This window comes from Pseudophryne corroboree, chromosome 8 (assembly GCF_028390025.1).
Source record: "Pseudophryne corroboree isolate aPseCor3 chromosome 8, aPseCor3.hap2, whole genome shotgun sequence".
Taxonomy (NCBI): domain Eukaryota; kingdom Metazoa; phylum Chordata; class Amphibia; order Anura; family Myobatrachidae; genus Pseudophryne; species Pseudophryne corroboree.
Window position 1 is genome coordinate 77,588,412 of NC_086451.1, and position 25,932 is coordinate 77,614,343.

The following is a 25,932-nucleotide window of genomic DNA, read 5'->3' on the forward strand; positions in this document are numbered from 1 at the left end:
TACAGTTTACAAGTCCCTGGACACTCAGCTGATAATTTCTCTCCATTATCTTGCAGAGGACAAGCTGTGGTTACATCCTATGTACCGTGCTGTTGTCGGTCGCTGTCCTTCTGGCAGTCACCGTTACCGGAGCCGTTTTGTTCATGAACCATTACCACGCTCCTTCCACCGAGCCTCCACCAGTCATCACCACGAACATGGAAGACCCCAATGCACTGGTCACCATTGAAAGGGCCGACAGCTCTCACATCAGTATATTTATTGACCCCAATTGCCCTGATCCATTTCCTCGACTGGAGGGGCTACAGTCCTCCCTGCTGTCTGCGCTGACTGACCATGACTCAGAGCTGAAGGTGGCTGTAGGGAAGGAGAGGGCTCTGCTGGCGGGCTTGGCAGACCAAGTGGCACAGATGGTATCACAGATGTCCCGGCAGCGAGTGGACTGGGAGAGCCTAAGGAAAGGGCAAAATGGACTGGTATCGGAGTTGGTGGCACTGCAGAGCGAACAAGGGAGACTTATACAGGTATATTGTGGTGTTACAACAGTTGGGTCGCTAGAATGTGGATTTACAGGACAATAATTGACATAGCTCAGACAAAGAATTGGGATGTTAAAAATTTTTTTTACAGCTGCTGTAGTGCGATTATTAGCCACAAAGTGGTAATACAGAGTCCCACCAATGGCTTTTGAGTGGACACTGCAGCAGCATAGTTTGTAGACTATTCAATCAAATAATTATATTCTGTGGAATTGTTATAAGTCTAATTCTAAGTCACACACAAAAGTGAATGCAGCGTCCTCTGTTGGCGGTTGCCTGTCTGCAAGTTTATGCAAATGCCGCTACAAAGTCCTTCCCTTGTGTATATCCCTGCAGCCAAATGTGCAAGGACTGGAACGCCCGCTCTTAGCGCCTCTGCATGCAGCATTACCGATTGGTGCATCCTTAGTTGCCATCATTGCTTGCGCCATCGAAACTTGCACCAGCCCTATAATAGGTGCAGTTTCTCCATCTCAGCAAATTGCTTCCTATACCTGCAGCTGTGCGTCTGTGAATGTGGCTGCTTACATAGACACTCCTGCTACACTCCTATAACAAGCCCACTGTACAGACTATGGCCCTAATTAAGATCTGATCGCAGCAGCAAATTTGTTAGCAAATGGGCAAAACCATGTGAACTGCAGGGGGGGGGGGGACACAGATGTAACATGTGTAGAGAGAGTTAGATTTGGGTGTTTGTTTTTTGTTTCTGTGCAGGATAAATACTGGCTGCTTTATTTTTACACTGCAATTTAGATTTCAGTTTGAACACACCACACCCAAATCTAACTCTCTCTGCACATGTTATATCTGCCCCCTGCAGTGCACATGGTTTTGCCCATTTGAGAACAAATTTGCTGCTGCAATCAGGTCTGAATCACCCCCTATGTTTGCATGCAATACTAGTCACCTCCCAGTCACCACCCAGGAGCGCCTAGCACTATTCGCCGCCGTCTGATCTGATCACTTCTGTCCTGATGGCACTTTTGTGCACTCATCTGTGTACCGCATGCGAACTTGCAAATACTGGCACAACTACGTGACCATCGGCAGTACATGCAGATTGCGTGCTGCTCAGAATCAGCCCCAGTGTGTATTTGACATTTCTGTATATTGTGCATATGACAGATATTAAATATCACAGTACTGAGGGGTAAGGGAAGTATTACCTTCATAATCTATAAATCTCACTTTCCTGCATGTTATTACTTTTAATATAAATGTATCCTAATGAATATTAAAATGATGACATCACTAATCTGTGCTGATAAGTTACTGCTTCACTGAACTCTACAATTTAGGATTTGACGGAACACGGAATCCTATTATAAAAGATTCTGCTATAACTCGAGCCGATTAGGACTCTTAATTTGCATATGAAAATTAAGCTGAAGTGGGCTAACTATTAAAGCTACTCATGGGCTAACTAATAAAACTACTCATTAATCAATAACGCTGTCCATAACTCACATTTACATCAAGACTATGGGGGCGTTTTATCAAATCTTGGAGAGATAAAGTACCAACCAATCAGCTTTTTACTGACTTGGCCCGGGTGACAACAATCCTAGTTTCAGCCCTGGTTTTGCTTTGTAATTTAGGCTTAGTGGCCCTTTACGTGTATATGTACTGAGAGCAGCTATAACGTTAGTGTCATAAAGAAGATGTTCTCGAAATTGTGAAACTCTGTTCCCTGCGTAATGGGGGGGAAGATTGCATGCATACATACACAGCAGAGTTTCCTGGGGGAGAGAACTCCCTGGCGCTGTGTCACGCAGAACACATGGCAGCCCTGCTGCGCGCATAGACGTAAGCCAGCAGATATCTGGCACACATATACCATAGCGCTTTACAGAGAATATTTAGTCATTCGCATCACTCTCTGCCTCGGGAAATTTTACAATCTATAGGGGTGTATTTCTCAAACAATGGGCCAGATGTAAAGACGCCCGAGTTCGGTGGCCGTGCAGGATGCCCGCCAAACTCGGATGGTTTTTTTAAAGGGGCAATCAATTACAAGGCAAAACCATGCCTTGTAAGTAATTGCAATATCATTGGCAAAATGTCCGCCGCACATGTACAATAAGGATTTAGGGGAGAAGTTGCCCCTAGCAACAATACAGGTGCTCTGTATAATTTTATAGTATGCAAATTATAAGTGTAACTTCAATGCATACTTGCCTACCTGACCCTCTCATGAGGGAGAAAATGCTCTGTTCCTGGACTTTCCTGGTAATGTATGATTGCCAGCACCTGTGGTGAGCTAGTTAATTGATAAGAAAGGTGTTTCATCACAGGTGATGGCAATCATACATTACCAGGAAAGTCCAGGCACAGAGCATCTTCTCCCTCATGGAGAGGGTCAGGTAGGCAAGTATGCTTCAATGCTGATTGGTTGCCATGGGCAACTTCTCCACTGGCTCACTTGTCCTCTCGTTTCACTGCTTAGTACATCTCCCCCTCAGTCTCCGAAACATGGCGGGCGTCATATGCCCAGAGACCTGCACATGCGCAGTAGACTGTGGCACAATGCCAGAGTCTACTGCGTCGGGAAGAGGAGGGGGCCCATCTGGAGTCTGCACATGGGCCCCCTGCTCTGTTAAAATGCCTCTGGGCACGTGTGTCTAAATAATAGAACACAAATTAGGTTTTTAAAGTTGGTTCCATACACAGTGACCGTCTAGCAGGCCGTCTGCAGTACTCGGATCCACAACCGCCTTCTCTGAAAATGTCCTTGTACAATGCCACAGTCAGATGCCAGGTTGCTTGTCACATACCCTCCAACTGTACCTTTTTGGCAGGTACAGTACCTTTTTTTATGATCTGTACCTGCCAAAAAGGGCTTTGTACTGATTTTTGACTCTCCAAATTAACATTGAAATTTTTGACTCTCCAAATTAACATTGAAAGTATAGGAAAGGGGACGTGACCACGCCCCCTTTATCCATGACCATGCCCCTTTACTAATTTGTACCGGTTTTTCATGTGTAAAATATTGGAGGGTATGCTGTCAGCTTCATGTATGTAACTATTGTGATTCCCCCACTAACCACTAATGACCATTTCGTTTTCTAAACCAAATAGCTTTGCATCTTCTCACTGTTCATGCTGTAAAGCTGAAGCAGCCTAAAGTTGCCATTTACTATGCAGCCCCTTGATTGGCTCGAAGACATTGCTTTAGATTAAAAGTTAATAGAGGAATACGAGGGCAGGCACCACCTGTCAATCAAGGAAAGTGTGTAGACTGGGGAGCTACAGTTAATGATCCAACTTGCATTTTGATGTGGTAGGATCCTGTTCTAGGTACTTTCCAGTGGCAACAGCCTGTGCTGATTAAATAACATATCAAAGTGCGCCTGTTGCTTCCACGCAGGGAAAGTAGCCAATATTCATGAGAATGCAGACCATCAACTCGTTAGGAAACACTCGTATCCCCTGAGGCACATATTGGGGGACCGCTGACAATATGTATGTATAGTAGATAACAGGCTTTAAAAGGCAAGACACTCGAGCATGCACACTGGAACTGGAAAGCTTTATTTATATATATATATATATATATATATATATATACATATATATATATATATTGAAGTTACAAATAATAAATATAAGAAAAGTATTGCTAAAATTATATTATCATTTTTTTAATTTCTTTTTTCCCTGTGGGCATCACTGGCTCATGCTCTCCTGAGACAGCCTTAGCTGTGAGACGACGGCACCACCGCTGTTGGAGCTTACAGTCTGTAGGGGTCATTCCGAGTTGATCGCTAGCTGATGATGTTCGCTGCGTAGTGATCATTTTAAAAAACTGCGAAACTACGCTTGCATATGGGGCGCAATGCGCATCCGCAGCGTACGGGTACAAAGAGCATCGTTTTTTTGCACTGCTTCTAGCGACGATTCCATTCGCACAGCCGATTGCAAGGAGATTGACAGGAAGAGGGCGTTTGTGGGTGTCAACTGACCGTTTTCTGGGAGTGATTGGAAATACGCAGGCGTGTCGAAGCGTTTGCAGGGCGGGTATCTGACGTCAATTTCCGGGACCTACGTCGCTGCAATCATCGCACAGAATATGTAGCTACAGGGCTGGTCTTGTTCTGCACAAAATGTGTTTGTACTCGCTCGGCTGCACATACGTTCGCACTCTTGCAAAGAGAAAATACACTCCCCCGTGGGTGGCGACTATGCGTTTGCACAGCTGCTAAAAGTAGCTAGCGAGCAATCAACTCGGAATGAGGGTCTATATTCACTACCACATGCACACTAGGATTCATTTTTGTTGGGAACCAATTAACCTACCAGTATATTTTTGGATTGTGTGAGGAAACACACATAATCAAGAGGAGAATATACAAACTCCACACAGTTAGGGCAGTGGTGGGAATCAAACCCGTGACCTCAGTGCTGTGAGGCAGTAATGCTAACCATTACAGCATCCATGCTGCCCAGAATATGATAAACAGGCTTCCCCCTTGATAAATAGACCCCTTAAACTGTTAATCTGTGAATGATGAAGGCATATTGTTGAAAGCATCGTCTTTCTCACAGGAAAACTATAACACTAAGCTTGACAATTCATATAACCAGAGAGGAAAAACTCCATAAGAATTTTGTTATTGCTGTGATGCGTCTACTATTTAGTATTCGTTTGGTCTGTTTGTATAATGTGCAGCTGTCATTATCGTCCATGAAATGGTGTAGACGCTGACTAAAAGCTCTCTAACTACAGCAATATATAAAAAAAGCATCAGGTAAAAAAAGAAAACAGGAATGTGATGGAAATTTTGCAGCGTTCATTTATCTTTCATTTTATACAATTAAAAGAGGTAGCTCTCCTTTAATTGCATTTTGCTTGGTAAGGCCAGATGTGCCAGTTGTTGTTTATATGCCATTAACTATTGTCATTTCTTTAAGACAAAAAAATGATAAAAAATTATTGTCACAGCCTAGATGCTAGATTTACTATTGGGAGGTTTGGCTGCAGATCATTGGCAGCTTTGACAAACTGCTTCACTATCTGTCTTGAGGGGAGTCTGTTCTGATTGGAAGGATAGAGCCAGCCACCTATAATTTTGTGTGGGTGGGTGTAGCCTGCCATTTTGTATGGGTGGGTGTAGACTGTCATTTTGTGTGGGTGAGTGGAGCCTGACATTTTGTGTAGGAGGGTAGAGCCTGCCATTTTGTGCGGGTGGGTGGAGCCTGACAATGGCCTGTGGGAGTTTGTGGAGCATCCCACAGACTGATGGTTTGTAGCATATAGCCATCGCAAGGTAACATTTTGATGGTTTAACCATTTCCATTGAATCAGAAACATTGATGCATGCCAACCATTGTTTTTCAATGGCCACACCTAACCTAACACTGGTCTGTCGTAGTCACCACCTCACAAAACACTTCTACATTGTCGCAGTAGTGGTGTACAAGACGGGAGATACCTCACAATTTTCCCACTGTGGGACAGAGTCCATAAATTGGGACAGTCCTGAATGAAACAAGACAGTTGGGGGGTATGGCATGGGTAAAGCCTGCCACTGACTTATACTGGCGACACATGGGCCATCCTGCTGCCTGAACTGAGTGAGAGCAACAGGATAGGTGTCTAATTTGTCCACACATGTTAATGGCATAATTGGACAAGATTGGTCCATGTAGACTAGCCAGATCTCTTCTGTAGAAAGAAGACCAATAGACTGCTTACACAGCGCCTCAGGAATAGATAACTGATAAACAACAAATTTCCCTGATAGATGCGCAGCTGAAAAACACTATGTGAGTGTTTGTAAAGAAACGAATTAAAACAAGAGAAACAGCTGCGCAATATACCGGGGGGAAAAAGGAAGGGGTATGAGAGCCGATGTATATAAGATAGATTTATTAACCATAAATGCAATAAGACAATTGATTAACAATCAAATTATAACAATACATAAAACATTAAAAATGCATAGATAAAGAGCACACCTTGAATCAGTATATCACGCTCAATGGAGCGACAGCTGTTTTAATTCTCTGAGTAAATGTCCACACATAGTATAGAAGCTCAGCTGATATGTTAGTTATGGGGCAATTAACAACGGGCAGTCCCGAAATTATAGGCACAAAGCTGGATGGTGAAAATATCGTGAAGAGGCTCAGCTGATGTATAAGTTATAAAGCAATTATAACGGGCAGTCCCGAAACTGTAAAGATTGTAAACACAAAGCTGGATGATGAAAGTGAGTTGATACCTCTCCTTGTGTGGGCTGGTCCAAAGCCGAGCGTCCTCAGCTGTGTGTCCTGCAGTGCCCACTGATGCGAATGCCGCAGAGGAGAGGGAGCCGTAGATTCACTAAGAAGTTGGAGCCGTATATTGATATGGACGGCTGACGGGGAAAACAGACCCGCAACTGCTCTTACAATCACTGTGGTTTGCTTCCGAAAGTGGATACCTTTGCAAGGTGTGCTGAAGAAGGCGGGGCATTCAGCACACCTTGCAAAGGTATCCACTTTCGGAAGCAAACCACAGTGATTGTAAGAGCAGCAGTTGCGGGTCTGTTTTCCCCGCCAGCCGTCCATATCAATATACGGCTCCAACTTCTTAGTGAATCTACGGCTCCCTCTCCTCTGCGGCATTCGCATCAGTGGGCACTGCAGGACACACAGCCGAGGACGCTCGGCTTTGGACCAGCCCACACAAGGAGAGGTATCAACTCACTTTCATCATCCAGCTTTGTGCTTACAATCTTTACAGTTTCGGGACTGCCCGTTATAATTGCTTTATAACTTATACATCAGCTGAGCCTCTTCACGATATTTTCACCATCCAGCTTTGTGCCTATAATTTCGGGACTGCCCGTTGTTAATTGCCCCATAACTAACATATCAGCTGAGCTTCTATACTATGTGTGGACATTTACTCAGAGAATTAAAACAGCTGTCGCTCCATTGAGCGTGATATACTGATTCAAGGTGTGCTCTTTATCTATGCATTTTTAATGTTTTATGTATTGTTATAATTTGATTGTTAATCAATTGTCTTATTGCATTTATGGTTAATAAATCTATCTTATATACATCGGCTCTCATACCCCTTCCTTTTTTTCCCCCGGTATATTGCGCAGCTGTTTCTCTTGTTTTAATTCAGATCTTTTCTGTGGTTGTGGGTAGAATATTTCACATGCTGAGCATTAGCTGCCATCCTTTAACCTTATCTATACCAATATGCCCAATAATGATCCAACTGATCTTCATTGGATCATTATTGGGCACCAAGTCTTTAAGCTATACACACTGCAATTTAAAGGGGCAACAATTTAAAAGTTTGAAGTTATTGCCACTTTAAAATTATGAGCTAAATTGCTGGATTCGCGCCCGTGGCCTGTTACATAAGACCCATAGGGTTACTCCACTGCTATTATTATTATTAGTTATATTGTGCCACTGACTATTTGTACATATCTTTGTGTATATTTCGATTTTATATACGGCATGCATTTTGTTTATTATACCCTGCAAATATCCAAATTCACAAAAAAGGTGTCTCCGGATCTACCCATCTTTTCTTTGTTAGACTGTTATACCATAAGGCTCTACAAGTCCTCACTGGGTCTGATGTCCTCTGTGTCTCTCCAGCTTCTTTCGGAGGGTCAAAGCCACGTAGCACAGCTGGTCAGTTCAGTGAGCGAAGTGCTGGACACGGTGCAAAGAGAACATGGCCGATCCCGTGGCAAGGGAGATCTAGTACGGGCACCGGCTAGAAACGCCAGGCCCCGTGGATGCACCAATGGTGAGTCTCTAATTTGACAAGATGCCACCAGAAATGTAATGACCATGCTTCGATGCATATCTCGCAAAGGTGCGTTCCTGATTTCTCTGTCATACTGGCTGATCTCAGAAAACTGAGGCGGGAATTGGCTTTACACTTCAGGAGGCAACTTATATTTTTAGGTTGAAATAATTCTGCTGTTAAGCTGAAAGAGCTAATAGAACGTTCTCTCATGTAATTATGAGGCAGGGAAAGGGAACTCAAGGAGAGGTTTAAAAGCCTTATTTTATTACAACAGAGAACTGAATAATTTTGCTTTAAGACCTTACAGGTCCACTATGCATTCTGACCAAATGTGTAACATTCTTTACTGACGCCATTAAGTCCCAGGCGTCAGCTGAGACTCAGCGGGTGAATTTAGGAGTGCACTTGTAAGTTAGGATTTGGGGCTATAGCTTACTGGGCCCATGTTGTGAGTTAGTGGGACAGGTGTGGTATGATATGTCAATGTTGGCCGTGTCGACATTCAGCATGTAGACACTGATGAATTGTCAACATGTTAGAATGTCGACAAATCGTCCCTGGTGGCCCAGCGGTGACTTACTTGCACCCAATGGCTGCGTGGGCTCCAGTGGTTTCTTCTGGGTCCATGGTAGTGTCACTCCTGGTGGAGTAATCTCATGGAGCGGAGTTCTAAGTAGCACAGTCACTCTATCCCTAATCACTCTATCCCTGCCCCTAAACTTCTGTCTAGTGCCTAACCCTCTCCCCAACCCCCTGTAGCCTATCTCTAACCTCCCCCTAGTTCCTTCTGTCCCGAAGCCTAACCCCAATGTCAGCTTTCATGTTCTGAGAATGTAGACGTGTCCTGTCGGCATTTTAACAAGGTCAACATCGTAACTGACGACATTGTAGTCCTTGTTATGACTACATCCCGATTTGGGACATATTTTGTTTAACTTAGGTCGGATAGTGTAATGGTTAGCGTTGCTGCCTCACAGCACTGAGGTCATGGCTTTGATTCCCACCATGGCCCTAACTGTGTGGAATTTGTGTGTTCTCCCTGTACTTGAGTGGGTTTCCTTTGGGTACTTCGGTTTCCTCCCACAATCCAAAAATATACTGGTAGGTTAACTGTCTCCCGACAAACAACAAAAATTAACCCTACTGTTTAAGTGTGTTCATGTATATGTGTTTAGGGCAGACTAGATGGGCCAAGTGGTTCTTATCTGTCGTCAGATTCTATGGGGCATATGTAAGGAGGTGCTGGATGCTGGCTCTTCTTGGACGTTTTTTTTAAAGTGGCAATCATGTACAAGGCAAAACAATGCTTTTGTAAATGATTGCCGCTTTAAAAAATGTCTGAAATCGTCTGGCATCCCGCAGCTCCGGCAAGATCGGACTATATTACATATGCCCTATGTTTCTATCTTATTGACGCCACTATATATATTGGTAGCCAGCAAGTGCTGTTGCCCTGAAGAATATTTGCAAGGCATACAGTATTCCTATTTTTATAGGGCCACTTAGCATCCATTGAAGAGAGAGCAGATCTGTTGTGTGATTATAAGCAGTACGTGATAGTTTATACTGATGATCTTTTGCTGGATAATGTTGCAATCCTCAGAAATGAGATTTTGTTCTGTAAAACATAATATTTAAATTATAAGGAGCATGTGGAGATAGAGCATATATACAGCTTCTCCTGAGTTTATTGGGAGCCGTGAGGTGTTTTGACTATGGAAATGGACCTGAAATGTAATTAAGGGGGACATTTACTAAACAGTGGTAAGAGTGGAGAAGTGAGCCAGTGGAAAAGTGCCCATGGCAGCCAATCAGCACTGAAGTAACATCTATAATTTGCATACTATAAAATTATACAGAGCTGCTGATTGGTTGATGGGGCAACTTCTCCACTGGCTCACTTCTCCGCTCTTATCACTGCTTAGTAAATGTCCCCCTAAGTCTCTTGTGTCATTTAGGATTAAAAATCTGCAAATATAGGAACTCAAAGAAGAATTAAAAAAAGGCCCCTTATTGTACTGAGTTATACGATCCATAAATGAAGCTGAACTAGTAGTATAGTGAGGAAAGATAAAAAGCTGAATTAATCATGGGTTTCAGATGTGATATTAGGCCATTCTTGGGCTGTGTCATCTGTGTGCGACATACGATTTGGGGTCCACCCCCAAACTTGTATTGATTACATACAAACTCTGACTTTTTAATGATCTGGGAGATCCCAGCAAATGAGATCCAAGCGGCGGTGCAGGGGAAGGGAGTGACGTTGTAAATCACCCCCACTGTCGCAATGTCGCATTTCCTGTAATCAAGCCCCTGGGGGAAGTGGGCGGGATCTGAGAGGCTAGTCTACTCTCCCGAAGATAAACATTCAGAATGAATATCGAAGTTCAATATGTCATTCACATTGTCAGCAATGACAGAACACCGACATGTGAATGTCAACAATAGAATGTTGACAGCTGGTTTTTGACAATTTTAGAGTTGGGGTTTAGGGTTAGGTATATTTACCTCTGCAACGGAAATCCACATAGTTGACATGGCGACTGCTGGCATTCACACTGTGTTGGCATGCTGTCGATGTTGTGGCCACCGGTCAGTGTTTACATTTTAGTAAATAGTCAAGTATGAATAGATGTGTAGATGAACCATGGTCTTGCTAGATATGGACTAAACATAGGCTACATATATTTAGCACAAGAGTCCTGTTCATTTTAAATAACCTTTTCTAGTTATCAATTAATAGCTTTGCTCTGAAATGCTAAATTCACAGTGCCCCATAACAGCCAATCAGGTTCTTTCTTTTATAATCGTACTTGCACAAGGGAGATGAAAGCAAATTGTTGACTGTTGATGTAGTTCAGTAGCAATTTGCACCTACAGAGAATGCAGTGTCAGTCAATAAGTGCTAGTGTCTGAGACCTGCATAAAACAAGGCGCAGAAGTTTAGTCCATTTACTAAAACCGGGCAGGACATTCATACTTGCTGCACAGTTAGACAGAGATTATAGACTACAGGGGTAAGCAACGCGTGACACTCCATTGACTGTGGAAATACAGCATGTCCTGCCACATTTTAGCTGTTAGGGCATGCTAAACTGGTGGTAGGTCATGCTGGGATGTGTAGTTCTGCAGCAGTTGAAGTGTCACATGTATAATTGGTTCCAATTTGGGAAATTGATCAAAACTGGCCCTACAAAGGGTAATCTACTTTTTTTAGGACAAGGGAACATATTCATTATCGAGGGCAAGATGGCACCCCGATTTTTAAGTATCCAACTTGCCGCAAGTTAATTACTGAAGCAATTCAGTCAAGGGCGTTTTAAGAAAGGAGAGGGCACTATGTCAGAGTCTACTGCACATGCGCAGGTCTCTGGAAACATGGTGCCCATGGTAGTTAATGTTTTCAGTTCAGTTTTATTGTAGCTGATGCAATGAATTGTTAGCCAGCTTTCTACTGGTTTTAGTAATGAAGTTGCCATTAACCGTTAAAATAAGACACAAAAATGGTTTGCCGGGCATCCCAAAGAATCTAATTTGACTTTTTCCGTTTCTTCCCCCTCAGCTGTAAATTGCCCTCTGTATGTGGAGCATCATTCCCTTCTAGGCTGGTTACATGAACAGCAGTTATACATGATAGCACAGCCTCGCTCTCAGCCCTCCCAGCCCTGTCTCTGTGTATATAGCCAGGAACAGCCACTTCACCCAGTGCTGCCATTTTGACAGGACTATAAATCTTAGGAAGAAAGTCATCCGTGTAGCTCTAGCATTTTCCCTGGAAATTTTTGTGAGTTAATTTAAACATTTGCCCAGCGATGGAATTATCCGACACCGTGACTCCGATTTTTTTTCTCTTGCCATGAAATCACTTTCTGTCTGACAGTATATAATTGTACCACTTTATTTTGTAGGCTCCAAACCCCGGGATTGTTACGATATCTTCATGAGCGGACACCAGGAAGATGGTGTCTATTCCGTATTCCCCATTCACTACCCCTCAGGGTTTCAAGTCTTTTGTGACATGACCACAGACGGAGGCGGATGGACGGTGGGTGAAGTTTATTTAAGCTTTGTGGAAAACTTGCCTATGTAAAAAACATAAACTTCACACGTCAGATGCATACGCACGCCACTCAAGCACACTTATCTTAATAAATAAAGACACAACAACCATAATTGGCGTGAAAGGGGTCAGCTTTTTATTTTGACTGAGAGGGAGGCCTATTAATACTAAAACTAAGAATGCAGACTTCCCTCTCTAACTAAGGTGGCGGGGAGAAGAACGGTTAAGCATGATAAAGAACTTAATAAAGGTAATCCAAAATTATATGACGAAATAGAGCAATAAACATGTGTGTGTGAGGGGGCCTTCTGCCCCAGATGTTCCGGGATTGTCCTCCTGCCTCCATCCCGAGCAATAAAAAACATATGTGTGAGGGGGCCTTCTGCCCCAGATGTTCCGGGATCGGCCTCCTGCCTCCATCCCAGACATCGGAAATCCAAAAATCCAAGGCCAGGGGTCGACCTTCTGCCACCACCCCTGCCCACCAACCGTTGTAGGGACGGAGGTACGCTCCGCCCCTACGGGGTAAAAAATAGGGCCACCGGCCCCGATAACCACTGATGTTTATGATCTATCATATGGGCCCACCAGGTACGGTGGTGCCCCTCAATTAATAATAAGACTATAAAATTACCTAAAAGTTCACCCGAACTTACTAACAATAAACTCCTTAAGTTAAACTAAAATAACCGTTCAGAAACCGGCCAACTGCCAGGTTACCAACCTGCCACCGCCACCTGAACCGAAAAACCCAACTCCAGAATACGAAGAAAAACTCACTCAACTCAAACTAAAGAAAACAGAATACGAAACTAAAAAGACCTTAATTATATAAAGCGCGGATCTAGCCGCCTGCCTACAAAAGAAGGGTGTTACTGAGGTTAAGAAATGAAATATATGGAGAAAATGGGTAACCTAACCTGCATCCCTAAGGGAGGGAGGGGGTCGCCCAATTTGACTTGAGGCAAAAACGCAAAACTTCGTCAGCCGGCAACAGCCGTAATTAAAACCAATGATAAAACAAAAATTCCTCAAGGCCCCCGCAGTCGCAAAGTGCAACTGCAACGAGCAGCTAATCCTCTCAAAAGGGCGCACAGGGAGGAAAAAGGCCTGATACAGCGCCAGACTGCACCAGACCTCCACCTACCCAGTGCCCGGACTTCAACTTCGGACCAACCCGCAGCAGCGGCTGCTGAAGCAGCGCCGATGCGGAAAGAGTGAGTTCCATAGTCGGCCGGAGATAGACCCATGTATAAAATACAACGCCCCAAAACCGACCGGAATTGATATATGGTAAACTGGGAACCGTCACTATGGACGAGCCACCCGAGAGGCATTGGAGGCCGTACGGACAAAGAAGACCGGGCTGCGATAACAGGACAAATGCCCCGCACACGAGCCCGACCCACTCGAACCCACAGCCCCCTGCCGACTACGTCAGTCTTGGAGCGCTGAATCCTACACCACAAACCGTCGGGGCATACGACGACGTGGGCCGCCAGCATGGGCGAGGCAGAAGTCCGAGAGACGGACACCGTCTCACCCACCCTGAACGCACCGTGGAAAGCCATTGTAAAGGCCGCCATGAAGAGGCGAACCTCGTATCCCCGTATCGTATCCGTCGTGAGTGCTGAATCCTACCCCACAAACCGGTGGGGCGTACGTCGACGGCTTTTATTGACTGAGAGGAAGGCCTATTCAATTGAAACTTGGAGGAAAAACTCCCTCTCTAAGTAAGGGAGGGTTGAAATATTTATCACACGTAGCATAAAGCAGACAGCACATGAAAAGAAAATATCTCAAAATTATAAGTGAAACAAAATCCTAAATGTAGGAGGGCCTTCTGCCCAGATGTTCCGGGATCGGCCTTCTGCCACCATCCCTGAGGGCCTTGGTGCCCAGATGTTCCGGGATCGGCCTTCTGCCACCATCCCTGACCATGGACCTGGGGCCGCGGGAACGCGACTTCTGCCGGGTCTGCGAGCCGGAATTACCCCCTGTCCCAGGACTGGTGCAGTCCTTGATCCCATGGGCTCCGCCACATCCGATGCAGGAGCGTAGAAAACGACACCAACCACCCAACTCACATTGGGCATTATGGGAAGCAAAGCATGTACCATGCCCTGTGCGTGATGGGCCCGCTCGAAAAGCAGCAGCATGAGAGCCAGGCCGCTTTGGCCACCGTCTCGCCGTACTGCCCTCCTCGGTGCCCACGGAGCCCTGTATCAGCTCCGAGCACAATTCGACATCCATTGTACCAAAATTGTAGATCTCCCGGATGAGCAGTGTGCACCGGAAGACCTAATAGTAACGTCGCCCAGCCGACCCTTTATACTCCTGGTACAGCACGTGTATAAGGAAGTGATAGCGCACTAGGTTCATGTGCTCGTCCGGGCGCGTCTCTAAATAACACGCCGCGTAGATGAACATGCACCTAACCCAATTAAGGTAGGATCGCAAAGCGGCTTCGCCGCCCTGTCTTTTACTTCGTAGCCGAAAGCAAAGCTTAATGATCAACACTAGTGAGGGCGAAGATATTGACGTATTGGCCCTTACGGATCCCGTCCCGGACCTGGGGCATCAGACCACAGTGCACCGCCGTGTTAGCGCAGTGAACAGTGTCCGACTCGAACAACACTTGCGAGGCGGAAGAGGATGAATACCGGCGCTCGCGCCGTTGGACCCGGTGCAAACCGCCGTCGGAGGACACCCACCGCGGGCGTGGAGCCGAGGGATGAGTCCGTGCCCGGACACCTACGCCTGTGTCTATTGCGCTTGCTGGAAACCCTACACGTACGTATACCCTCGCTAGAGGAGAGGGACTCAGTACTTGATCCGAACCCGCTAAGGGGAAGGGGGGGGGGGTAACCATACTACCCCGGGACAAGACAGGGTCCGATGAAGACTCACCTACACGAGAAGCAACTCTGTCCATCCCTGCACCCTCCGGATGACTTGCTGAGGCACCAGCCGACTCCATTCCAGACCCGACGTCCATGGCTGGGGAGACAAAAGATACATAGTTCCCGTGGACCCCGACCGGTCCCGCAGCCGCCGCGAGCAGAGCTGGCCGGTTGTTCCGGCAGAGGACAGGAGCGGCGTAAGCGTCTGCGCGATACTATCAGCCAAAGGAGCGGTGTCCGACCCCCGTGTACGGAGGATGACAAGGAGGGGGGGGCACCGCCGGCACGACTGTGGCACGAATGGCGCACAAGACGGTGGCGTCTATCAAAGGAGCGGATGCCGCAGCTGTAAGCGCAGACACGGAACGCGAGTCCCTCGCCCCCACGGGAGGTTCGCAAACCACCCGTAGGGAGCAAGGACCCAAAAGAGCCGTCAAAGTCGGGTATAACGGCACATCTGTCCTGCTGCGATAAACCCTGGCTGAACCGCCTGCGCTGCGACCTCCTCCTATCCTGAGCATAGGCCTCAGGATGAGAAACCGGAGTGTCGTAACTGCTAGATAGGGGCAGCGCAACGTCCGACTGAGGGCTGATCGCAGCCATGTCGTAGGGGAGGGCCAAATCGCTCGCCACCCGCCAGACCATGCCACCCATCATGAGGTGAGTGACCGGCAGCTGGGACCCCAGCCTATGGCCGGCAGGGGCTGAACGGCCACGTCTGGCGGCAGCAGTAAGCGGTACGCGACCCAACCCGGAAGGGGCTGGCGCCACGGGGCCAACCTCGGCAGGAGAGGCCAGGCGGCCCGTCCCTCCGCGGGCGGACGCGGAAAGACCCCGCCCGACGGTCCTGCCAGGTACAATGGCGGCAACAGGCCACCCGCGGCCGCAGCGTGGGAGCGCCGCCCCGCCCTGCCAGGGGAGGGCGCTACCCGGACCTGAGACTGCCCCGGAAATAAGCACCAGCGGGAGTAAGCCTAATATGGGTCCCCCTGGTGACTGCAGGGAATACCGGCACGCGCGCGCCATCAGACCCCTCGGGTCCGCCAGCCACACGACACCCCCACTGGACCGTACGTGCTGCTGCTCAGTGTCTTGTCCGCTGAGCCATTGACGGTCCTGCCATGTTATGTTATTAAGTTATTAATTTATGTATGTTTTGTATACAATACTGCAGCCATAATTAGGGGGAAGGGGGGGGGGGCTGCCCCCCTGGTGGTTGAGAGTCGCCGAGCAGCAGGGCGGGAGCGCTGTCCCGGCCCCACATAACTCGCGCGGCAGACAGCCGGGCCAATCGCGGGAGCAGGGACGGCATACACCGTCCCTGGCAGGCCGCCGCAGCTGCATCCGGAACCTCCTGCGCTCCGTCCACGACCGCAGCCAGCGGCGGGGACGGAGAGGAGAGCGCGGACGTAGGGGAGCACGGGCGGGCGGCCGAGCCCGGCCGCGCACGCCCTGAGTCTCCCATCCAGCAGCCGCAGCAAGTCTACCCCATCCCGGCCGGACCTCAGTGGAGTCCAGGAGCCGGGCGGGGAGGCCCGCGCTGCGGCAGGGTCAGGCTGAGGGTTAATTTATGTATTTTTTGTATAAAACCGCCTAAGACTATAAAAGGGAGCTACAGTAAATAGATCAGAGTAAGGGAGCAGGGCAGAGGCGGAACTACCGGCAGGGCAAGCAGTGCGTTGCACTGGGGCCCGCCTCTGTCCAGGGGCCCAAGCATGTAATGAGTCAAACTGACTCATTACATGCCGCTGTGCGCTGCGGGCAACCGCTGCCCGCAGCGCACAGCCGCCCACAGAGGAGAAGAGCAGCGGCACGGACGGGGGAAGGAGGAGGACGGAGGTGAAGGAGGGAGCCGCAGCAGCGCTTTGTTACTGGTGGAGGCGCTGCTGCTGCTGCCCCTCTGCTTCATTATAGGCTGTCTTCCGAGAACAGCCTATAGTGAAGCAGGGGGGCAGCAGCAGCAGCGCCTCCACCAATAACACAGCGCTGCTGCGGCTCCCTCCTCCACCTCGTCTACTGCCCGGGAATCGTCAAGCTGCACGAGGAGCCTGAGCCAGCGGAGAGGGTAAGTATGATTCTACTTTCTTTCTTTCTCTTTATTTCTTTCTTTCTGTCTCTTTCTTTCTTTCTTTCTTTCTTTCTTTCTTTCTTTCTGTCTCCTTCTTTCTTTATTTGTTGGGACTGCCTGCCGCTATGTGTAAAAATGGGGGACTGCCTACCGCAATGTGTAAAAAGGGTGGACTGCCTGCCGCTATGTGTAAAAATGGGGGACTGCCTGCCGCAATGTGTAAAAAGGGGGGACTGCCTGCCGCAATGTGTAAAAATGGGGAATCTGCCTTCCGCAATGTGTAAAAATGCGGAATCTGCCTGCCGCTATGTGTAAAAAGGGAGAATCTGCCTGCCGTAATGTGTAAAAATGGGGAATCTGCCTGCCGCAATGTGTAAAAATGGGGGACTGCCTGCCGCAACGTGTAAAAAGGGGGAATCTGCCTGCCGTAATGTGTAACAAGGGCACGCTGTCTGCCATAATGTGTAACAAGGGCACGCTGTCTGCCGTAATGTGTAACAAGGGCACGCTGTCTGCCAGAATGTGTAACAAGGGCACGCTGTCTGCCGCTATGTGTAAAAAGTGTACGTTGTCTGCCGTTATGTGTAAAAAGTGTACGCTGTCTGCCGTAATGTGTAAAAAGGGGACGCTGTCTGCCGTAATGTGTAAAAAGGGGGACGCTGTCTGCCGTTATGTGTAAAAAGTGTACGCTGTCTGCCGCTATGTTTAACAAGGACACGCTGTCTGCCGTTATGTGTAAAAAGTGTACGCTGTCTGCCGTAATGTGTAAAAAGTGCACGCTGTCTGCCGCTATGTGTAACAAGGGCACGCTGTCTGCCGTTATGTGTAAAAAGGGGACGCTGTCTGCCGTAATGTATAAAAAGGGGGACGCTGTCTGCCGTAATGTGTAAAAAGGGGACGCTGTCTGCCGTAATGTGTAAAAACAGGAATCTGTTCGCTGTAAGGTGTAAAAGGGTCTCTACCTGGTGTAGTGGTGCTACTGTGCGGCGTAATTTGAAGAATGGAGACTACTGTGCACTGTTTTAGGAATTGGTATTATTTTGTGGCCACACCCCTTCCCCGCGAAGCCACGCCACTATGTATTTTTGCACGCGCCTACGGCGCGCACTGCCCCTGTTTTGCATGCAGGGGTGGGGCTCCGATGCCGTTTCTTGCACACAGTGCTAAAATGTCTAGTTACGGCACTGTTGCTAGGTATCCATTTCTCTGGCCCTGAGCAGGTCCCCCTCACCAGATCCTCTCAAGGGGTGAGGGGGTGGACTTGGATGGGATGGGGGGGGGGGGGGAGGGGGGCCCAAAGCATTTTGTCGCACCTGGGCCCACCGCTTGCTAGTTCTGCCACTGGAGCAGGGATAGGAGAAAGCAGAGGTAACTAGAAGGAATAATAGGGAAGGAACAAGAGAGTGGAAAAATAAGGGAGAAGAGAGTTATGAAATGAAAAGAAGAATTGAAAATTAGCACATATGATTAAGTCAGTTGTACTTGCAGTTCCACGGAAAAAACAGGAAAGAGGCAGTCTGTCCTAGGTCTGAAGACTATATGTATGTCAGACCAGCCCCTATACAGAATCCAGCCAATCACAATCCAGGCAGTTTTCCTTACGTTCCTCCCACAAAAACTGTAACCCCTTCCGTGCCAGAGTGATGCATTAAGAGGCGTGCCGCATGCCCAGCCGGCGAGTTTATGCTGTCTCGGCCACATTCATGACCTACGCAGTCTGGTCTTCAGTCAGTAGTGGGCAGCGTGATACTTCTCAGGGGCCGCAATCTACTCTTGCTTCTTTGTGAGTTGGCAAATTGCGCTTGTTCTCCCATCTAACAGGCTAACAACCAATGATGTGACCTCCCCACGACACACCACCTCAGCATCATGGTTTAACACACTCCAGACTTACTCAGCCTTCTGTAAACCAACATAAACAAATAACAAGAGATATGTGTGACTAATACTACAGTATGTACTGTACAACAGACCCATTGTCCAGCATATCATATAGCCCAATTGCCCACTATATGCAGCCCAGTGTACAGCACATGACTTCACACCCACCACATACACTACCAAGATGCCCATCCATGAGCAAGGTTATGCCAGTGTCCCCACCCTTGCAATCTGCAGATAGGGATCTTGAATCCCTACTGATAAACATCACCTGTAAGAAAATGAGCGTAACAGCACTAAATAAATCTAGCTTTTGCCCCAGTATACCTGGATATGTTCCTGTCTTATAGCGTTACACCAGTTGGTCTTCAGTGCCCGTGGGCATGCATGACGCACAGTGCCACTGAAAGCTCCTGCAAAGCTACCAGCAGTGATAACCGGCGATAGCTGGGGAGGCTTTGTAAATAGGGAGAAATTGGTTTTCCCTGAATGAAATAAAAGTCTAATAATATGTTATTCCTCTATAATATGTGCTACAAGAAATATGCAGCCTGTGTGCCGGAGCAGTGATAGGCCCCTATAAGCCAACCTAGAGTATGATCCTATACTTCTCTCTGCTATCATACGCCATACCTCCCAACTGTCCCGATTTTCGTGGGACAGTCCTGTTTTTTTGGGGCTGTCCCGCTGTCCCACCCGCGGGCTACAGTGTCCCGCGGTGGGGGGGGGGGGGGGCAGTTGGGAGTCTCCTGCACTCGCTGCTTAGCAGAGCAGCGGTGATTAGACGCTGTGCGCATGCGCACAGCGTCTGTTAACTAGAGGCAGAGGGAGAGGGGGCATGCCAGCGGCTCACAGAGCGCTGGACATGCCCCCAAAGTGACGAAAACTGGGGGCGTGGCTCACGATCGCGGGCACTCCGTGAAGCCACACCCCTTTTCCGCGCCAATGTCCCTCCTTGACGCCCCCTGGATGGAGATAAAGTGGGTGGAGTTAAAGTCCCAACCAAACAGCTCCTAAAGGTCAGTACACACGGGGAGAGATGTGTGTCTGTCACAGATCGCTCAGCACACATCTCTCCCCACGGGTGAAATTCGTGATGTGATAGATTGTGCCTGCATGCAGGCCAATCTAGCACCGGCGATAGCGACGTGCGGGGCCGCACAGCGCTATCGCTGTGGGTCATACACACAGATAGATCCGTGCTTAAAATCTAATCTAGTCAGATTGCTTAGATTTTAAGCACGGATTTCTCAGTGTGTAGTGTGTACCCCCCTTTACTGTCATTTTTTCAAACACAGCCTGTGATATGGTAGTTAGGAGCTGATTGGCTGGTACTTTATCTCCGTCCACTGTATCTCCATCCAACACTTAGTACATAGACCCCTAAGGGGCCTATTCATGAAGCAGTGAAAAGAGTGGAGAAGTGAGCCAGTGGAGAAGTTGCCCATGGCAACCAATCAGCATTGACGTAACATTTATCATTTTCATACTATACAATTGTATGAACCACAGGTTCTCTTCTCCACGCTTTTCACTGCTTCATGAATAGACCCCTAAGTGTATTATATACGTATTGTATTATATAGGAAACATGAATAATATGCATATTTTAGCACAGACTCTCTGAATGTACATGTACATAATGCAGTCTGTATTACTCTTCTGACATTTAATATTTTTGTGGTGGGGAAAAAAAATACATTTGTAAATGTCATCTTGCACAATGGGGTATATTTACTAAGCTCCCGATTTTGACCGAGATGCCGTTTTTTCATCAAAGTGTCATCTCGGTAATTTACTAAGCACTAATCACGGCAGTGATGAGGGCATTCGTAATTTTTTGCAAGGTCAGGTAAAAAATTACGAATGAATACACCATCGGTCAAAACGCGGCTGTTTAAGTATGAATCTCGGTCATTTACTAAGAAGTGCAAAGCAAAAAAACACAAAACACTGCCGTGAAAAATTACAACTCGTAAAAAAAGTCCTAAAAAAAAACAGACCTGCTTTTTTTATCCGTGATTTGAGATGCATGCAGGGATCCATGAGATCCGTGCATGTATATCAGTGGGAAGGGGTGTGAAAGTGCTTATTTTTGCTAAAAAAATTGCGTGGGGTCCCCCCTCCTAAGCATAACCAGCCTCGGGCTCTTTGAGCCGATCCTGGTTGCCGAAATATGGGGAAAAAAATGACAGGGGTTCCCCCATATTTAAGCAACCAGCATCGGGCTCTGCGCCTGGTCCTGGTCCCAAAAATACGGGGGACAAAAAGAGTAGGGGTCCCCCGTATTTTTAAAACCAGCACCGGGCTCCACTAGCTGGACAGATAATGCCACAGCCGGGGGTCACTTTTATATAGTGCCCTGCGGCCGTGGCATCAAAAATCCAACTAGTCACCCCTGGCCGGGGTACCCTGGGGGAGTGGGGACCCCTTCAATCAAGGGGTCCCCCCCCCCAGCCACCCAAGGGCCAGGGGTGAAGCCCGAGGCTGTCCCCCCCCATCCAATGGGCTGCGGATGGGAGGGCTGATAGCCTTTGTTGTAAAATAAAAGATATTGTTTTTAGTAGCAGTACTACAAGTCCCAGCAAGCCTCCCCCGCATGCTGGTACTTGGAGAACCACAAGTACCAGCATGCGGCGGAAAAACGGGCCCGCTGGTACCTGTAGTACTACTACTAAAAAAATACCCAAAAAAACACAAGACACACACACCGTGAAAGTATAATTTTATTACATACATACACACATACATACATACTTACCTTATGTTCCCACGCAGGTCGGTCCTCTTCTCCAGTAGAATCCATGGGGTACCTGTTGAAGAAATTATACTCACGAGATCCAGGGGCCCAGGGTCCTCGGAGAAATCCTTTGTAATCCACGTACTTGAAAAAAAAAAAAAAACGCTTACCCGAGCCACGCACTAAAAGGGGACCCATGTTTGCACATGGATCCCCTTTTCCCGACTGCCAGAAAACCCACTCTGACTGAGTGGGTTTCCTCAGCCAATCAGGGAGCGCCACGTTGTAGCACTCTCCTGATCGGCTGTGTGCTCCTGTCCTGACTGACAGGCAGCACACGGCAGTGTTACAATGTAGCGCCTATGCGCTCCATTGTAACCAATGGTGGGAACTTTCTGCCCTGCGGTTGACCTAAAGTGACGTCACTCACCGCTGAGCAGAAAGTTCCCAGCATTGGTTACAATGTAGCGCATAGGCGCTACATTGTAACACTGCCGTGTGCTGCCTGTCAGTGAGGACAGGACCACACAGCTGATCAGGAGAGTGCTACAACGTGGCGCTCCCTGATTGGCTGAAGAAACCCACTTAGACAGAAGTCAAAGTGGGTTTCTGGCATTCGTGGAAAGGTGACCCATGTGCAGTTCGTGGTCGGGACACCGTTTTTTTTTTCTTTCAAGTACGTGGATTACCCCTGGATTTCCCGAGGAGCCTGGACCCCTGGATCTCGTGAGTATAATTTCTTCAACAGGTACCCCTTGGATTCTACTGGAGAAGAGGACCGACCTGCGTGGGAACTTAAGGTAAGTATGTATGTATGTGTGTATGTATGTAATAAAATTATACTTTCACGGTGTGTGTGTCTTGTCTTTTTTTGGGTATTTTTTTAGTAGTAGTACTACAGGTACCAGCGGGCCCGTTTTTCCGTCGCATGCTGGTACTTGTGGTTCTCCAAGTACCAGCATGCGGGGGAGGCTTGCTGGGCCTTGTAGTACTGCTACTAAAAACAATATCTTTTCTTTTACAACAAAGGCTATCAGCCTCCCCATCCGCAGCCCATTGGATGGGGGGGGACAGCCTCGGGCTTCACCCCTGGCCCTTGGGTGGCTGGGGGGGGGACCCCTTGATTGAAGGGGTCCCCACTCCCCCAGGGTACCCCGGCCAGGAGTGACTAGTTGGATTTTTGATGCCACGGCCGCAGGGCACTATATAAAAGTGACCCCCGGCTGTGGCATTATCTGTCCAGCTAGTGGAGCCCGGTGCTGGTTTTAAAAATACGGGGGACCCCTACTCTTTTTGTCCCCCGTATTTTTGGGACCAGGACCAGGCGCAGAGCCCGATGCTGGTTGCTTAAATATGGGGGAACCCCTGTCATTTTTTTTCCCATATTTCTGCAACCAGGATCGGCTCAAAGAGCCCGAGGCTGGTTATGCTTAGGAGGGGGGACCCCACGCATTTTTTTTTATTATTTTACAGTGTTTAATTAAAAAAATAAAAAAAAATAAACCCCAGCACGGATCACACAGATCCGGCCGAGATTGATTGTAACAAAAGTCGGCAGTGTTTTGCTAATCACTGCCGTAAAAATATAAAAAAAAACACGAATGACATCGACATCGGAAGAAAAGAAAAACCCGAATACGACAGCTTAGTAAATTAGTCGTAATCAATTCAAAAAGTTGCAGTTTTACACTTTCGATGTCATTCGTGATTGAACTTTGACCTGAAACGGGAAAATACGAATCTTAGTAAATTTACCCCAATGACTGGTGAGATCATGACTGAAATGAAGAACAGAATGTAAACCATGTTTAAGCTCCGCACAGCAGCAGGGCCCTCTGAGGGGATTAAAACTTTTCCCACAAGATCATTTTTACAGTTTATTTTTATGAAATAAAATACCAGGTTTAGTTACTTCTTCTTACTCTCATTACTGTATACGTTTGTAGAGTCACATGTCCCGTGTAATACAGTATACTGTATGACGTTATAGAGCAGTACACTGTAGCTATGTGTATATTTTTATAACACTGCATGTTGCTCGTTGGGGAACAGCTTTATACGTACAAACAATAGAACAATCCGACTCAGTTGAAATTCCTTTGTATTTTAGCAATTGTGGAGAGAGTTAAAATACAAAGAACATATAAAATTTTTGGATTACACTATAATCACTTCATCGGGTAAGAGAGAATGGTGCATACCCAAAATGCACTGCAACCTTTTGTATTTTTTTCATCATTTATTTTTATTATGGAAATGTATTCAACATACGTAACAGATACAGTTGCTGTAAATAGAGACCCATTAGTATACCCTGGTAAAGAAAGATAAGCTGACAATACAACAATCAATAAGACAAGAAGACAGCATGTCTTACTTGGTCTGCCTACAAAATAACTCATGAACCCACTGACATAGATATAAAATTACAGCAATGATGGGTTCTTAGTCACACGAGCCAAACAAAGGAAGGGAATGAAAAATTGACAATGACAAACCGGCACCAAAAGGGACATAACCGCTCCTTACTGACTCCATATTGCACCAGCTTGTCAAATGGACAGCTGACATGTGGGAGGTCTTTACCTGAGGCGACAAGATAACAATATATGGGAGTCAGATTCCAAAAAAAACTTGTCAACTCTGCTGTCTTTATTTACAGACATTTCCAACCAGTCCATATGGAAAAGGAGGGAGACTCATGGAAGCATTAAAGCCAGAGAGGGTACATCTATGACAGTAAAGTCTCCTTGGCTGCTCCATTTTGTATTTTAACTCTCTACAATTGCTACAGTACAGACAAATTTCAATTAAGCCGGATTCCTGAGTGTGCGGCACTTCTGCGGATTGTGTCCAGTGTCACCAATTCCGCCTGCCTCTGACCAGTGTTACATGGTAGCTGGCACACAGAGCATCCTCCTCTCTTTGTGTATGCTCCACGTCTCCCAGTGGGCATAAATGCCGCTGGGCATGCTGGCATGGCAGTTCTATTGAGTGTAGCCAACTTTAGCTTTAAAGATGAGCTAGATGCGTCATCACTTGGAGAGTGATAAAATGGAGAGAGAAAAAATACCAGCCAATCATCTCGTAACTGCATTGTCACAGGCTATGGCCCAGATTTATCAAGCCTTGGAGAGTGATAATTAGCACAGTGATAAAGTATCAGCCAACCAGCTCCTAACTGCCATGTTACAGGCTGTGTTTGAAAAATGACAGTTAGGAGTTGATTGGTTGGTACTTTATCATCATGCAATTTATCACTCTCCAAGGCTTGATAAATGGGGGCCTATGTTTGAAAAGCGACAGTTAGGACCTGACTGGCTGGTACTTTTCTCTCTCCATTTTATCCCTCTCCAAGTGATGACGCATCTAGCCCAATATCTTGATTAAATAAAGTCATCCATGGTTAGTGTCAGAGGGTTTGGGGTTAGGGTTAGTCCTAAATGTTTTACTTTTGCTAGCAATAGAGCTTTACTTAGGGTGGGGATTGGGTTAGGGATGAGGACAGAGCTAGTTTAGTCTTTCCAAATCCTAGCTGTCATCCTCGCCCTATTAACGCTTTAAATAAAAAGTAATTTTGTTGTTAAAGTGATACTCAGGAGCAGTGGCGTAAGTTCGTCCCAGTTGCCTGGAGGCAATATAAATATTGGTGACCCCCCCCCCCCCCCCTATTTCCTATATTAAGATAAATAAATAAATGTATGTATGTATGTATGTATGTATGTGTGTGTGTGTGTGTGTGTGTGTGTGTGTGCGCGCGTGTAGAGTGTTCTGAAAAAAATGTATATACTGTATTTAGTTATACATTTAATTGTCTTTTATTTTAAATCACACAATTATTAGCAGACATACCCAGGATTAGAACCCATGACCTTTTACATTGACAGCAGACACTTTACTGATGGAGCTATTTGCTCATGTACGAGTAGCATGAGAATTCTAACTATATGAAGTTACGTGTAATTGTCAG

The 25,932-nt window shown here is 46.9% G+C and overlaps 1 protein-coding gene across 2 annotated transcripts in view; it reads left to right on the plus strand.

The window, feature by feature from the left end:
* Window positions 1–25,932, plus strand: part of FIBCD1 (fibrinogen C domain containing 1) — a 200,320-nt gene that overhangs the window by 115,694 nt on the left and 58,694 nt on the right. For both annotated transcript variants that reach the window (XM_063936704.1, XM_063936703.1), the window contains exons 3-5: window positions 57–524; window positions 8,154–8,307; window positions 12,219–12,355. In XM_063936704.1, the coding sequence (XP_063792774.1) occupies window positions 57–524; window positions 8,154–8,307; window positions 12,219–12,355 (759 nt within the window). The remainder of the gene's footprint in view (window positions 1–56; window positions 525–8,153; window positions 8,308–12,218; window positions 12,356–25,932) is intronic.